The following is a 12,803-nucleotide window of genomic DNA, read 5'->3' as shown; positions in this document are numbered from 1 at the left end:
TTCCCATTTGGCTTTATCCAGTAGGATCCATCTGAATTTCAAAGGCTACAAGCAGAAGGAGCAATGCATTACAATATTCCACCCCCCCCCCCCATAAACAACAACAAAAGGAAAATCAAACACTCCAAATAATAAACAAAGACAGGAGGTTACTATGAAGAAGCAGCAGCAGCAATACTTTATATCTTTGTGCTAATGGATTAATTTAATATAACAGGAATCAAATCCCCAGAAAGTTATAAACAATGTCATTATGGCAATAACTAGAAAAAAATGTTCTCCTGAAAACCACAAATGTAACATAAATGCTGAAACCCCTTATGATTTTCATTAAAGACATTTAAAATTTTGGGAATGTTGCATTTTTGTGCCAATAAAGAAAAAAATAAATGGCAAATTTTAAGACTAACACTAGTCCTACCAGTATAATCTGCATTCCTTCACGAAAGGGTATTTATCAAACATAGCAACCAAAGGGCAACATATCAATCACATTAAAAAAAACTTTTCTTCACCCACTATGCACATGCTTGAATTATGGTCATGCATATAATAAACATATTTGTGGTCCAGGAACACAGATAAGACATTTGAGCCACAGTTTTATTTCTAAATTTTGAGTGTCTCAACGTGTACTCTACCTTCTTGTGCAAAAATGATAGGGACAAAAATTTGTATTTAATGCGTAGGTGCTGACTAAAGCCTTGTAAAAGATCTGGAACACAGTAAGAAGGAGGGACTTCCAAACCATACTGCTCACATGAGTGGCATTAGAAAGGTGGTATCAAAATGCTCCAGCAGACATGAAGCAACTGCTATTGAAACCAATAGAAGCTCTCAGAAGTTTGGGAACATCTAGCTGAGATACAGGACGTCAAGGATGACTGTACACAGGTGCTGGGCTAAAGGAATAGTTACCCCCTTCACAGTGTGAATTTGCTTCAAACTAGAAAAGCAAAGCTGCTAGACACAAGACACATTTCCACAATATATCTTAATCTCAGTTTGTAGCTGTGATGTTCCTGCTGCTGAAAAAAGGAAGGGTGTTTTTGCAAAGTAAGAAATCCCAGTCATCTGACTGTCATTTGCTGTTGCAACCAAGCGCTCTGAAGCATGTTTCAAAGACAAAACAGCTTCTAAGTCACTTGCTGACCACATGATGCTGGTTGTTTAAATCCGATGACACTTCAGCAAAATCTTTTTGTAACAGTCTTTGAAGACAGGGGAGAAATAAAACCACGCCAAAATAAATTCCAGCATGCACTCAGAGTTTAGACTGGCACTTCTCAGAGTCCTTTTAGGCAATGAACACTCGTACTGAAATTCTCCCATTCTGTACAGTACGCAAAGTACGAAAGCTTTCTGTTGCTCAGTGGAAATCCTCAGGCAGCATTCCAAACATACTTCACATTCAATAAGAATTGCCAGTCATACTTTTTCTACATCCACTCCAATTATGAAAAATCTCAGAATAAAGCCAGAGAAATTAATCTAACTTGGGGGCTGGGAGGAACAGGTAGAAAGCTAGCACTGAGAAGAAATTCCGACTTCAGAAATCAACAGAAATAATTTTTTTAATGATGTTATGAATTTTTTTTTTACTGAAGCATAAAATTCACATGACCTAGAAATGGCAATCATACCAAACTGCACTACTTTCTACATCAATAGTTTCTATTAAGAAAACTAGTAGCTTATTCTGAAATACCTTTGGGCATGTTAAAGCAAGAGAAGGTACACGCACAACTCTCTTATAAAGGCAGGTACAACAGACTGGATCTCTCAACAAAACTGGATATTTTGACCAACTTAGGAAACTGTTCGGACTTCTTTTTGGATCTGAACTATAGCTCAGTCACCTACCTAAATAAGGTAATATGAGATGCTTAGGGCAAAAGCGAGGCAACTTTTCCAAAGACCACAATTTTCAGCCCATCAGTCTTCTGCCATCTACTTTTTGGTATTTGGAAAATGACATAACTACAGAGGCATGAGATTATCAGCTCCTGTTCAATCAGAATCAGTCTGAACAGCACTGTCACAATTGCTAGCTCAATGCTAGACTCCAGACTGCACTGAAAGTCTGATGGCACCAAGTTAAAAAAGCTACTTGAACTATATAAAAATATTTTTTCATTGTTCTGCATCTGTCACCTTTCAATGTCAATTAATGTAAAGTGCCTTTTGAATCACTGTTGAGACAAAAAGAATCCTTTGAAATGCACTCTCTAACCTACTGTAGATAGCAGATTTCAAGACATACCTTTAGCATAAGGTCTAGCATGATATTTATTTTTAGCACTTCAGTATTATTAAACGTGTCCAAACTAAGTGTTAATTTGCCCTTCTCTCTTTCCCCACTGCTACGGCCTCCTCCCTTCTTTTGTTAATAGGGACATCCCACAGGCATCTATCAATAAGCAGGTCAGCAAAATAATAATTAAGATTTTCTTATGTAAGTGTACTTTGGTCTGAGACTGCAAGAAGTGATTTTTTTTGCATGCATAACAACACAGACACATAGGTTGCTGTTTTCCTAATTCTGGAGTATGCGAAGTATCAACAACTGGAAACAACTTATTATGTTAACAAAGAAAAGAGAATACTAAATCAGATTAATTGACTGGAATCCCCAAGGAAGCAGCTTGGGGATAAACCAGAAATTTATATCAATTCAAAGCCCTGAAGCACAAGTTTTTCCAACATTCACTCATCATATCATGAAGAAGACCACACTGAAGCTCTCAGTTGGACAAAAAGTATGAAATTGTAATTATTCATAAACAAGAGAACATAAACAACACAGCAAGATTTTTTTAGAAAACTGCAGTTTTTTAAGAGATCTTGAAATGTGCCAAGAAGTTGATGTTTAGATATCTCCATTATCCTAGCCATCCACATGCTACTAGTTATTTCCAAACTTTAAATGTAACTTCGTGTCTTTGCAACATCAGAAATTCTTAAAAGAAATGAAAATATAGGACCATTCACAAAATGCCTTTAGTTATCTTGGTAAACGCATAATTAACTCTTTCACCTGTCTGCTACCCACAATTCCTTTCAATACCTTCCCACGAGTTCATTAAGCCCTCAAAAGTCAGGTGGCTGCTCAGCTTCTCTTTCCCAAAGCCACTTCCACAGACTTTCCCCTTTGTAGAATCTTACGTGTCTTAACAGCAATACTGACAAGACACAGCAGTGATTTTATTCTAAGCCACGTGTGCTACTTTTAAAACTGAAAGCTTTTAAGGCCAGCTATGTGACAATACTGTCCCACCCATACCTGCACTCCTTTTGCTCCCTGAACCTATACCAATTCAGTATACTTACTGTTCCCCATTTCCTTGGCTAGCCAAAGATCACAGACACTTGGTAAACATGGTAGCATTAATTATAGGAAGCATTTTATTAGTTGTGTAAGTGACTTGTGAAACTCGGGCCTATCTTTAGATGCACCAGCAGAAATAACACCCTGGCTCCTTATACCCCATTTCTGACAGTTTTTAGACTTTAAGTGTGGCACCCACGGCATAACACCCCACTCTTTTTCCTAGCACCGTATGATTTATCTCCAGGCAGTGAGCACTAAAGAAGCTGCTGAAAATCATTTCTTCCACATTTGGTAAACACCCGTGACGTTCACAGGGATACCGAAGCTCGATCAAACTACGCCTGTGGGACCAGGGTAACACCGATCCTGGTAGCCCACCTCCTCCGCCCCCGGCTGCCCCGCTCCTACAGCCTCCCCGAGTGCTGTTCAGCTCAGAGAAAGCAAGGAATGACTGGAACAAGGAGCGATGCCAAACGCCTTTCCTGGCCGCCCAGCGACGCCGAGAGTCATCCCTACCCAATCCCCAGCTCCCACCGGTGGCTGTCCTCGCTTCCCGGAGTCCCCCCGGTCCCGAGCCAGGGTCACTTACTGAGCTGCCCGGCCCCGGGCTCCCTGCCGCCGGCTCCCCCGAGCCCGCTGCTGCTGCTCAGGCTGCCCAGGGCCCCGCCGGCGGGCGGCGTGCCGCTCTGCCGCTCGAAGTTGCCCGGGTTGGAGAAGAAGTCGCGGAGCCGGGGCAGCTCCCGGCCGCTCTCCAGCAGCTCCGTGTGCAGCTCCAGCGCCGTCAGCAGGAACTGGTCCCGCAGCAGCTGCGCCGCTATCGCGTCCATCGGCACCCTCGGCAGCTCCCCTGCCCCCGCGGCGGCATCGCCCGGCGCCGCCGCTCGCAGACCCGGCAGCTCCTCGGGGCTCCCCGCCGCCGGCTCCGGCTGCTGCTGCGGGTACGCCGGCCCGCCCGGCTCGGTGCTGCTGCTGCTGCCGCCGCCGGGCCGGGACTCCTCGGGCTCGTCCTCCTCCGAGTCGCTGAGGAAGGGGTTCACACTGCCGCCCCCGCCCGCCGCCGCCGCCGCCGCCGCCATCTTACAGCCCGGCGCGGCGCGACCGCTGCCGGGGCGCTACCGCGGCAAAAGCCTGCGCGGAGACGCCGCCGCAGACACCCCTCCTGGCGGGGCCGGGGCCCGAGACGCTGCCGGGCCCCTGCGATGGTGTCGACGATGTTGACGATGCTGCTGTTGCTGCGGGCGCCGCCGACACCTGCGGCCACAGCGACTCCCCGCCGCCGCCTCCTCGGCGGCCTCCCACCCGCCCTGTTGCCGCTTCCGGATCCCCGATCGCGCGAGAGTTCCCGCAGCCAACCGCGAGCGGCACCCGGGCACGCGGCCCCGCCCCCTCCGCTCACCCGCCCGGTTCAGGGCGGGGCCCGGGGGGAGAGAAAGAGACGTTGAGGGGCGTGGCCACGTGCTGTGGGGGAGTGGCTTTAGGGCGCGCCCGCGGCGGGGCGCGAAAGGGGCGTGGCGTAGTGACGCACAGCGTGGGGGCGGGCCGGGGCGGGCGGAAGCGGAAGTGTCCGTGGGTCGCGGCGGGGGATAGAGGAGTGAGTCCTGCGCGTGGGCGCCCGGCGCTGCCCGCGGGGAGGGGGCGGCGGATCCTGAGGCTGCGGCCCCGGGAAGGGGGGTGGGCACGGGCTGCGCCTCCCCGCTTCCGCAAAGCTTGGGCCGCTACGCAGCCTCCACAGCGGCCACCCAGCCCCTATAGTCTTCCGGCCCCGCTGGGACGGGAGGGATGAGCGGCTTGGCTTGGCCTCAGAGCTCGGGCTGGGGGTTCAGACCTCGCCGGGTTGCGTTGTCTGGGGATAGGGCTTCCCGGGGAAAGCAGCGCCCTACGAGGACCCCCGGGCAGATGGACATTGGAGATGGTGGAGTCACTGTCCCTGTCCCTGAAGGTGTTTAAAGAAAGACTGGACACAGCACTCGGTGCCATGGTCTCGGTGACATGGGGCTGTTCGGTCATGGGTTGGATTCGATGACTTCATCTCAGAGGCCTTTTCCAGCCAAGCTGGTTCTGTAACTCTGTGTTCCCAATGGGCCATCTCTCAGGTGTTGCTGAAATTAGGGAGAGCACAAGCACAGGTGCATTGTGAGCTGATGGCCTCTGGAAGAAAGGTCAGGCAACTCAGGAGGACTACAGGGATGTTGTAAAGTTATGCTGAGAGAAAATTAAAAGGGCCAAAACCCATCTAGAACTTAATCTGACTACTGCTGTAAAAGACATCAGAACATTTGCAGATACATTAGCAGCAAAAGGAGAGCTAAGGAGAGTGTTGACCCTTTGTGGAATGCAAGGGGAAACCATGGTAAAGGATGAGGAAAAGGCTGCGGTACAAAATATCTTCTTTTTCTCACTCTTTAAGGACAAAGCCAGTTACCCTCAGGATGTACAGCCCCTGAGCCAGATAAAGGGAACAGGGAGTAGAGTGATACTTCCATTGGGTCGGAGAGCTCATCTGTCAGGGGGTGAGAGGGCTCTGCCGGAGGGATTTGGACAAGTTGTGTCAGGCAGTGCTGCAGGCTGTGGGAAAAGTGTCTGGCCCAGCAGAAAAGGGCCTGTGAGTGCTGATGGACAGTTGCCTGGAGATGAGCCAGCAGAGTGCTTAGGTGGCCAAAAAGGCCAATGGCATCCTGGCCTATATCAGCAATAATATGGCTAGCAGGACTGACAGTCATCATCCCCCTGCACTTGTCACTGGTGAGGCTGGACCTCGAATCCTGTGTCCAGTTCTGGAAGCTCTTTTACTTGAGGTGATGGAGCAAGTCCAGAGAAGAGCAATGGAACTGGTGAAAGGTCTGGAGCACAAGTCTGATGAGGAATGGCTGAGGGAGCTGCGTCATTTAGCCTGGAGAAAAGGAAGTCTAGGAAGTTAACTTCCTGTTCTCTGCAACCACCTGAAAGGAGGCTGTAGCAAGGTGGAGTTTAGCACCTTCTCCCAGGTGGCAAATGATAGGAGGAAAAGAAATGACCTCAAGTTGTGCCATTGAATTTTTTTCCTATTATGCGTAAGTTTGGATATTAGTAAAAATGTATTCACTGGAAGGGTAATCAGGCATTGGAACAGGCTGCCCAGGGAAGTGGTAGGATCACCATCCCTAGAAATATTCTAAAGACACGTGAATGTGGCACTTGGGAATGTGTTTTAGCAATAGACTTGCCATTGTTGGATTAATGGTTGGAGCCAATGACCTTTGAAGACGTTTCCAGCCTTAGTGATTCTATGAATCTGTGAAGTTGTGCATCTGGAAGTGTGAAAGTATCACTTTTAAAATGATGCAAAGTGGTTACTTTGTGTGTTACCTGTCAAAAAACTTGAAGCTGGAGTGTAGCAGCAGGTAGTGAAGGAAGTTGAGCTCACTGGAAACTATGCAAAACAGGCCCAGCATTGGTTTCTGTTTTGTTTCTTTGAAAATGCTTCATTCCCACCAATGGAAGCTCTGAGTAAAGCTCATCTGCTAGGACCTGCTTATTGGAGCTGAACTCTTGGTAATAGAATAATGTGAATATTTAGCAGTGACATGGAGATCTAAAAGCACTCTCAAGTGCTCACTCCAAACTCTTTCATTCACATGGTAGTTTGCTGTAAAAGACTGTGCTTTCCAGTTTGGGATTCACGTAACTTTTCCATAAATTTTATACTCAGTTTAGCGTTCTGTCCTATAATAAACTTCGGATTTTATTACTGCTGTATTGTTTTATGTTATTGATACACAAAAAAGAGCCTAAGTGGCAGAGCATAAACTAGTCATAGCATAAAGTAAAATAGCAGTGCGTTGAAAAGGCTTTAAAATTCTGGTGGGATCACAATAAAAATAAGGACAAGAACATTTTACTGTTGCTGCTCCGGTGGAATTGAGAACCTTTACAGAAACCTTCTGCTTTTTGCTTTCATTTCTGGAGAGTTGGAGCTTGTTCGGGGTGAATTTGTCAAGGTCGGGTCTGGTGCTTTGCCGCCTTTGGGGAGGAGGGAGAATCCTGCCGGGGTCCTGCAGCGGCCCCTGGTGGCGATCCGCGGGGTTTGCAGCGCCTGCGCCGGGGCTCCAGCACTCCCTTCTGCCTTGCTCCTCTGAAACCCTTCTGTCCTCTGTGCTGTGGCACTAAGGACTAACTTCTTTCACCCTTCCACGGCGAAATCAGTGTAAAAGCGTTCCGCTGTGTCGGTGCTTTGGAAGAAGTTTGTTTGGGTTTGTGAAACTAAATTAAATATTTACAGATGTCACTCAGTTGCTCCAAAATAATTTATGGATGGCTGGGAAAAAACTAACTTGGCTGAAATTTGTATTCCAAGACTGAAGAGTGTAGGTAGAGAAATATGCTTGAAACAATATGCTTAAAAGAGTTTATTATGTGCCAAAGGGGTATTGTTTTGAGAAACCAGAGAAGAAAACCTGATAGTGCCCCAGAGGATGTGTGAGGCAGAAAAAGCTGCTCGAGTTCTGGAAATGGAGCATTATATAGGTCTACTTGAGGCAGACAAGTTAATTATTCAGTAGTCATTCTGAGAGAGGCAGATTGTTCATCAAGCTGCTTTGTCTCATACTGGAGTTGCTGTCTCCTAACTTTTAAAGGCTTTGAGTTCTGTATCTGAAGAATGACATATCTAAATACATCTTGGAAAGCTAAGATTCCAAAATACACGGGGCTTGTACAAAAAATATCTGAAGAGGTTTTTTTTTTTTGGAGAAGGTGCTTTTTTCAGTCTATGCATGTTTTTTTGGTGAACTTTTAAATTTATGGTCCCTGAGATGAAAAATGAATAGAAAAATAATAGACTTTGCTTTTACTGTGTTGATTTTGGTAGGAGTGTTAAATCTTGAGCTAGTGCCTGAGAGTTTAGTGAACTGAAACATATGATCATTTTCAGGTTCTCTCTGTTGTTTGGCGGGGTCATGGCTGTGAAAAGTGTTCTTTCTTTCTGCACTACTCTGGTGCAGCACCAGCCATTCTCACAGCCAGTGAACACACAAGCTTTAAGGGGGTTTCTGTTTCAGCTTCCACAGACAAGGCTAATTTCATTCAAGGAAGTTAATTCTATCAGGTACAAACTGGGGCTTTTTCTGTGCTGAACACTTGAAGTATATGAGTTAATGTGTTCTAGTGGGTCCTACAGGGAAGTAGAGTAGCTTTTTTTCATCTGATTGGAATCCCAATTGAGGCACAGAGAACAAAATAATGGAGAACTATCTGAAGCAAATCTGATTTTTACTTTAAAATAACGCTGATCTGTGAGTTCTAGAAGAAAACTCTTAAGTTTTCTTCTAAAATTGAGCTGCCTGAAGGAATCGTTGTTTATATATGTTTAGTGAATGCTAACTTTTTTTGGCCTCCTTTCAAAAGAAACTTGAAGGTAACTATGATTTTTGTTTGCTTTCAGCCCTTAAAGATCAATTTTAGTACTTTGCTAACTCTAAAATATTTTGATATTTTGCAGGAGCCAAATAATGCAAATGTTGAGACACATAATGTTGGTAACTTGTACTTAAACAGCTCTGCTGTGTCTCTGAAATTGTATCTGTCCATTCCAGTTTCAAGGGAATGTTTTTTAATGAGACCAGCCTGTATCAGTGGTTAATGGTTACTTGTGTGTTACATTCAGATGCAGCTTTACCCAGACAAACTTACTTTATAAAGTGTTTGTTAAATTGGGATTTTAAGTAAAGGTAGTAAAGCAGTGTGAAGGGGCACTTGGAAATATTTTCAGCATCACCAAAAATGTGATAATGGCCCATGAAATCAGATGAAGACCTGAATTGAACAAAACAACCCCCCAAAATCCCTCTGAATTCAAGTTTGGCTGTGTTTTTCTACCTCCATAACTGCTGTTTTGAAGTGTTACTGTAAACAGTTGGTATTTGGAAGCCTACCATCAAAAAAAAAAAAAAAAAAAAAAGCAATCAAACACACTTAGAGCTTAAGAAGTATTTTAGAAATCTTATTTCTAAATAAATAAAATATCTTATTATGATATGTATATTTATGGTTTTGTGAGGATGAATATGTGAGGAAGAATTGCTGTTACAGTTGAGTGAGGATATATAAACTGTGAATCAACTGTGTGACCTTTTATGATGCTGTAAACACTTGAGTGTTGAATTTCTTGGGCCTTGTTCACCATAGCCTGGAAGATGGAGCACATTGTGTGGACTGTAGGCTGCTGAGAAGGGTATTGCAGGGGCTCTGAGATGGGTGCCTTACCCTGCCTCACCATGGGGAGGACAGTGGAGGTAGGGAAGGGAAGCTGCCGTGTGCTTTTGTTGTCTGCTTCATGTTATTCCTCTTCAATTTAGTATTTGCACAGTTTTGGAAAAAAAAAAAATCCGCTTTTTTTTTTTTCCTTACATGGCCTGCTGACTACAACTAATATGAGGTGCAGGCTTCAAAGAAGGAGTCTGAGGATGTGCTTTGAACATGCTGAGTTAGGTCTTTCGTTAGGAGGAGATAGCATCCTGTCCTGCTGCCAACACAGAGGTTTGTGTTGGAAATTCAGAGAATTAAACTACAGCAAAGTTATCTTTATTCTTCCTGATGATGGGGTTGTTTGTTTGGTTTTTTTTTTCTTGATGTTATTTTCAACTGAATTAGTTCTCTAGAATGCTTAATTATCCAGTTGTACAACTGCCTGTGCCAGCCCAAAGAAGAGATTTGGCTTGGGAATAAATGAACACGAGCAGAGGAGGACAGGACAGCTCTCTGCAGCTGTACTGGTTTGTTTTTTCTTGCAGTATTTGTAAATGTGAAAGCCTTTTATTCTTTTATGTCTTTTAATTACTGACATGCTGTTTTTGTATAAAATACCTGGCAAAATGTATTTGCCTTGCTGGTCCAAATATTTTGGAAAATGTGCTTTTAGTTACAAGCAAGTTTCTATAGGTGGCAGGGTACAAGTGGATAACTGATACATAGATCTAAGATGTAGACTTCTCCCTAGCAATTTTTGGTTTGTCTTCTGAGCTCTTTTTTTCTCTATGGTGAATATATTGCTGTTCATTTGCTGAAAGAGTTCGAGTTCTGGGGAGGTTTCATTTTAAATCAGCAGTTCCCCATGTTGCAAAGAAGCAGAATACTGATTTTTTTCAGGAATAATTTTCTGTCTCCATTAATTATTAGAGTGAATCAGCAACTGAAAAATAAATGTATCTTATACAAATGAGAAGTGGCTTGGCTTTGTAATTAAAACAAATATAAGCTCACATGGCTGCAGCAGAGGGTGTTTGCAAGTTGATATATCATAAATGATAACGAATGTGAATTACTTGGTTAGTCGAGGCTGATGGAGGAGCACAGAGAATTTTGTTCTAAAGTGAATATCAGTATTTCAGGCTGCAGTAATTGATGAGTTCTGTGAGTTTTGAGTCTTATGGGAGCTTAGGGAAATGCTTCCTTTGTGAACAGCTTGCAAGTATGGCTGCTGATGGAGGAGTTAGACAAGTTGATTCCTTTGCATAGAGATTTCTTACTGGACCTCAAACTATCCTTTCACAAATACAGTGTATGCTTATATTACGACCTGATGCTCTTTTAAAGGGCTTATCATCCATCCTTTTTATAATTTTTCCACACTTCACAACTTGACTATTGCAATTCATTCAAAATATGAGGGGTGGGATTTGCCAGGTTCTGGGTGTGCCCAGATTCTTCAAGTTCTTGAATTTGATGCGAGCGCGGTGCAGGACCCTGGAGAGCGCCGGGCGGTGGGAGAGCATCGCCCCTGCCGCCGCCTCCCAGCTGTGCCCACCGCTGGGCTGCGCGTGTGGTGCAGCTCCACCGGGACTGCTCTCCTGCTCCCTGCTCTCCTCAGGCCTTAAAGGAGGTTTTGTTCTCAGTGGGGAACTTAACTTGCCGCTGTCTGTGTCAGCTTTCTTGGGAATGGAAGTTTGGCAGGTAAAGATAGAGAAAATGTAGATTATGCTAGCTGGTTGACTAGTGTTCAGCTACACATTATAGTCAACTTGCTAGCATAACTGAGTAGTACTTCTGAACTCAAAAAGTTCTGAAGTTCTTGTGTTGTTTTTTTTAAAAAAAAAAAGAAAAATACCCCCAACTTTTGAAAATATAGGAAACTATAAATTGATTATTTGACTTCTTTATGCCTTTTTTGAAAGCATTGCTGTATGCTTGGAAGATCCTTTTTTTCTTTTTCTTCAAACTGAAGCTACTGGTAAATTTGCATTGAGAGGTTTCTGTATAAGATTGAACGGATGTGCTTGTTACTGTATGACATAATTCTTGCTTGTTTGTAATGGTTGCTCTCAATAAGCAAATGTGACTTAATAGAAGAAAACCAACTACTTCCAACTTTTTTTAACCTTCCTTATACATACTAGCTTCTGTAGAACATAATGTCAAGCATTGCTTGTTTTGGGGTTTTTGGTAAAGGCTGTTTTGTTTTCCTCTCTGTGTTTATATAGTACATTTGCAAACTGGTTTTGCAAGAGTGCAGCTGAAATTTGGTTGGGTTTTTTTTCCCCATCTTCATCCTTGTGTATTCTACATTAATATTTCTTGTATGACTTTAAAATATGATCCTTGCCTCTTTTGTTGTTAAAGGGCAGAACTGTCATGCTTGTATTGGTACTTATGCTTTATTGTGTAGTTTTATTGCAAATGGCTTAAAAAATACCTCAGGGGGCCTTTAGCCTTGGTTTGTGAGTAAGACAAGGACTGCTGTGACAATCTGTCTTCCATGTGCTTGTGTTCTCTTAAGTACCACTTGTCCCTTGACCCTGACCTGTGAAAACTGGTAGGATGTGTTTTATTAGACACTGTCAGGCTGATGTTCTTTCCCCAAAGGTGTCCCATAAAACTTTTAATATGAAGAATCCATCTACAAAATCTCCAAGCAGGTTAAGAAAAAAACAGTGACAAGAAAATTTTTTTTTGTTTGTTTTATTCAAGAATGCAGAACTCTGAGGTAATCTGCTACTTTTGGTGGTACAAGAAAGAATTAAACAGTCCATACTGAGATATATATATATATATATATATATACACACACACAGTATAACAGTGATGTTTGAAGAAGACTTGCTGGTAGAATATTGCTGAATGACTTAGAAATCAAGAAATATACAGGAGGATTTGCAGATACCTCCTGAGACCAGGCATAGGTCCTCCAAATGCTGTTACCCAGTGAAATGATTCACAGCAAGATCACTCAGGGTTTCTTGTTGTTGGATTTTGGTTTTTCCCGAGTTCTGAATTTTTAGCTACCTGCATCTTGAGTGGATGCAATGCTAAATTTCTACTTCATTTTTTGCCTCCACTTGGCAAACAAGTGGTACCAAAGGGTGGTGCTCTTGTTTTCTCGTTCATGCCTCAGAACAGTAATTGTTTTTTAATGAGGTGCTCTTGTTCTCTTTATCACTGCTATGCCATTGTCAGTGCTTTTCCCAGGTATGGTTTTTTTTTTTTCTGGGAAACTTGTGGC

At 43.8% G+C, this 12,803-nt stretch overlaps 2 protein-coding genes across 9 annotated transcripts in view; one reads left to right on the top strand and one right to left on the bottom strand.

The window, feature by feature from the left end:
• RELCH (RAB11 binding and LisH domain, coiled-coil and HEAT repeat containing) overlaps positions 1 to 4,488 on the bottom strand; it is a 76,339-nt gene extending 71,851 nt beyond the window's left edge. For 2 of the 6 annotated variants that reach the window (XR_015289709.1, XR_015289708.1), the window contains exon 1: positions 3,921 to 4,488. Coding sequence is in view for 4 of the 6 variants with exons in the window: in XM_086899187.1 (XP_086755313.1) it covers positions 3,921 to 4,407 (487 nt within the window). In the remaining 2 variants the exon portion in view is untranslated. The remainder of the gene's footprint in view (positions 1 to 3,920) is intronic. The other 4 variants (XM_086899187.1, XM_086899199.1, XM_086899177.1 and 1 more) reach the window with 2 other exon arrangements.
• Positions 4,489 to 4,788: 300 nt separating this feature from the next.
• Positions 4,789 to 12,803, top strand: part of PIGN (phosphatidylinositol glycan anchor biosynthesis class N) — a 99,028-nt gene continuing 91,013 nt past the window's right edge. The window contains exon 1 of one of the 3 annotated variants that reach the window (XM_086899155.1): positions 4,789 to 4,922. The gene's annotated coding sequence lies outside the window, so the exon portion shown is untranslated. The remainder of the gene's footprint in view (positions 4,923 to 12,803) is intronic. The other 2 variants (XM_086899164.1, XM_086899168.1) reach the window with 2 other exon arrangements.

This window comes from Cyanistes caeruleus, chromosome 1 (genome assembly GCF_971803275.1).
Source record: "Cyanistes caeruleus chromosome 1, bCyaCae1.hap1.1, whole genome shotgun sequence".
Lineage (NCBI taxonomy): Eukaryota > Metazoa > Chordata > Aves > Passeriformes > Paridae > Cyanistes > Cyanistes caeruleus.
This window is presented reverse-complemented; position numbering and strand designations above follow the sequence as displayed.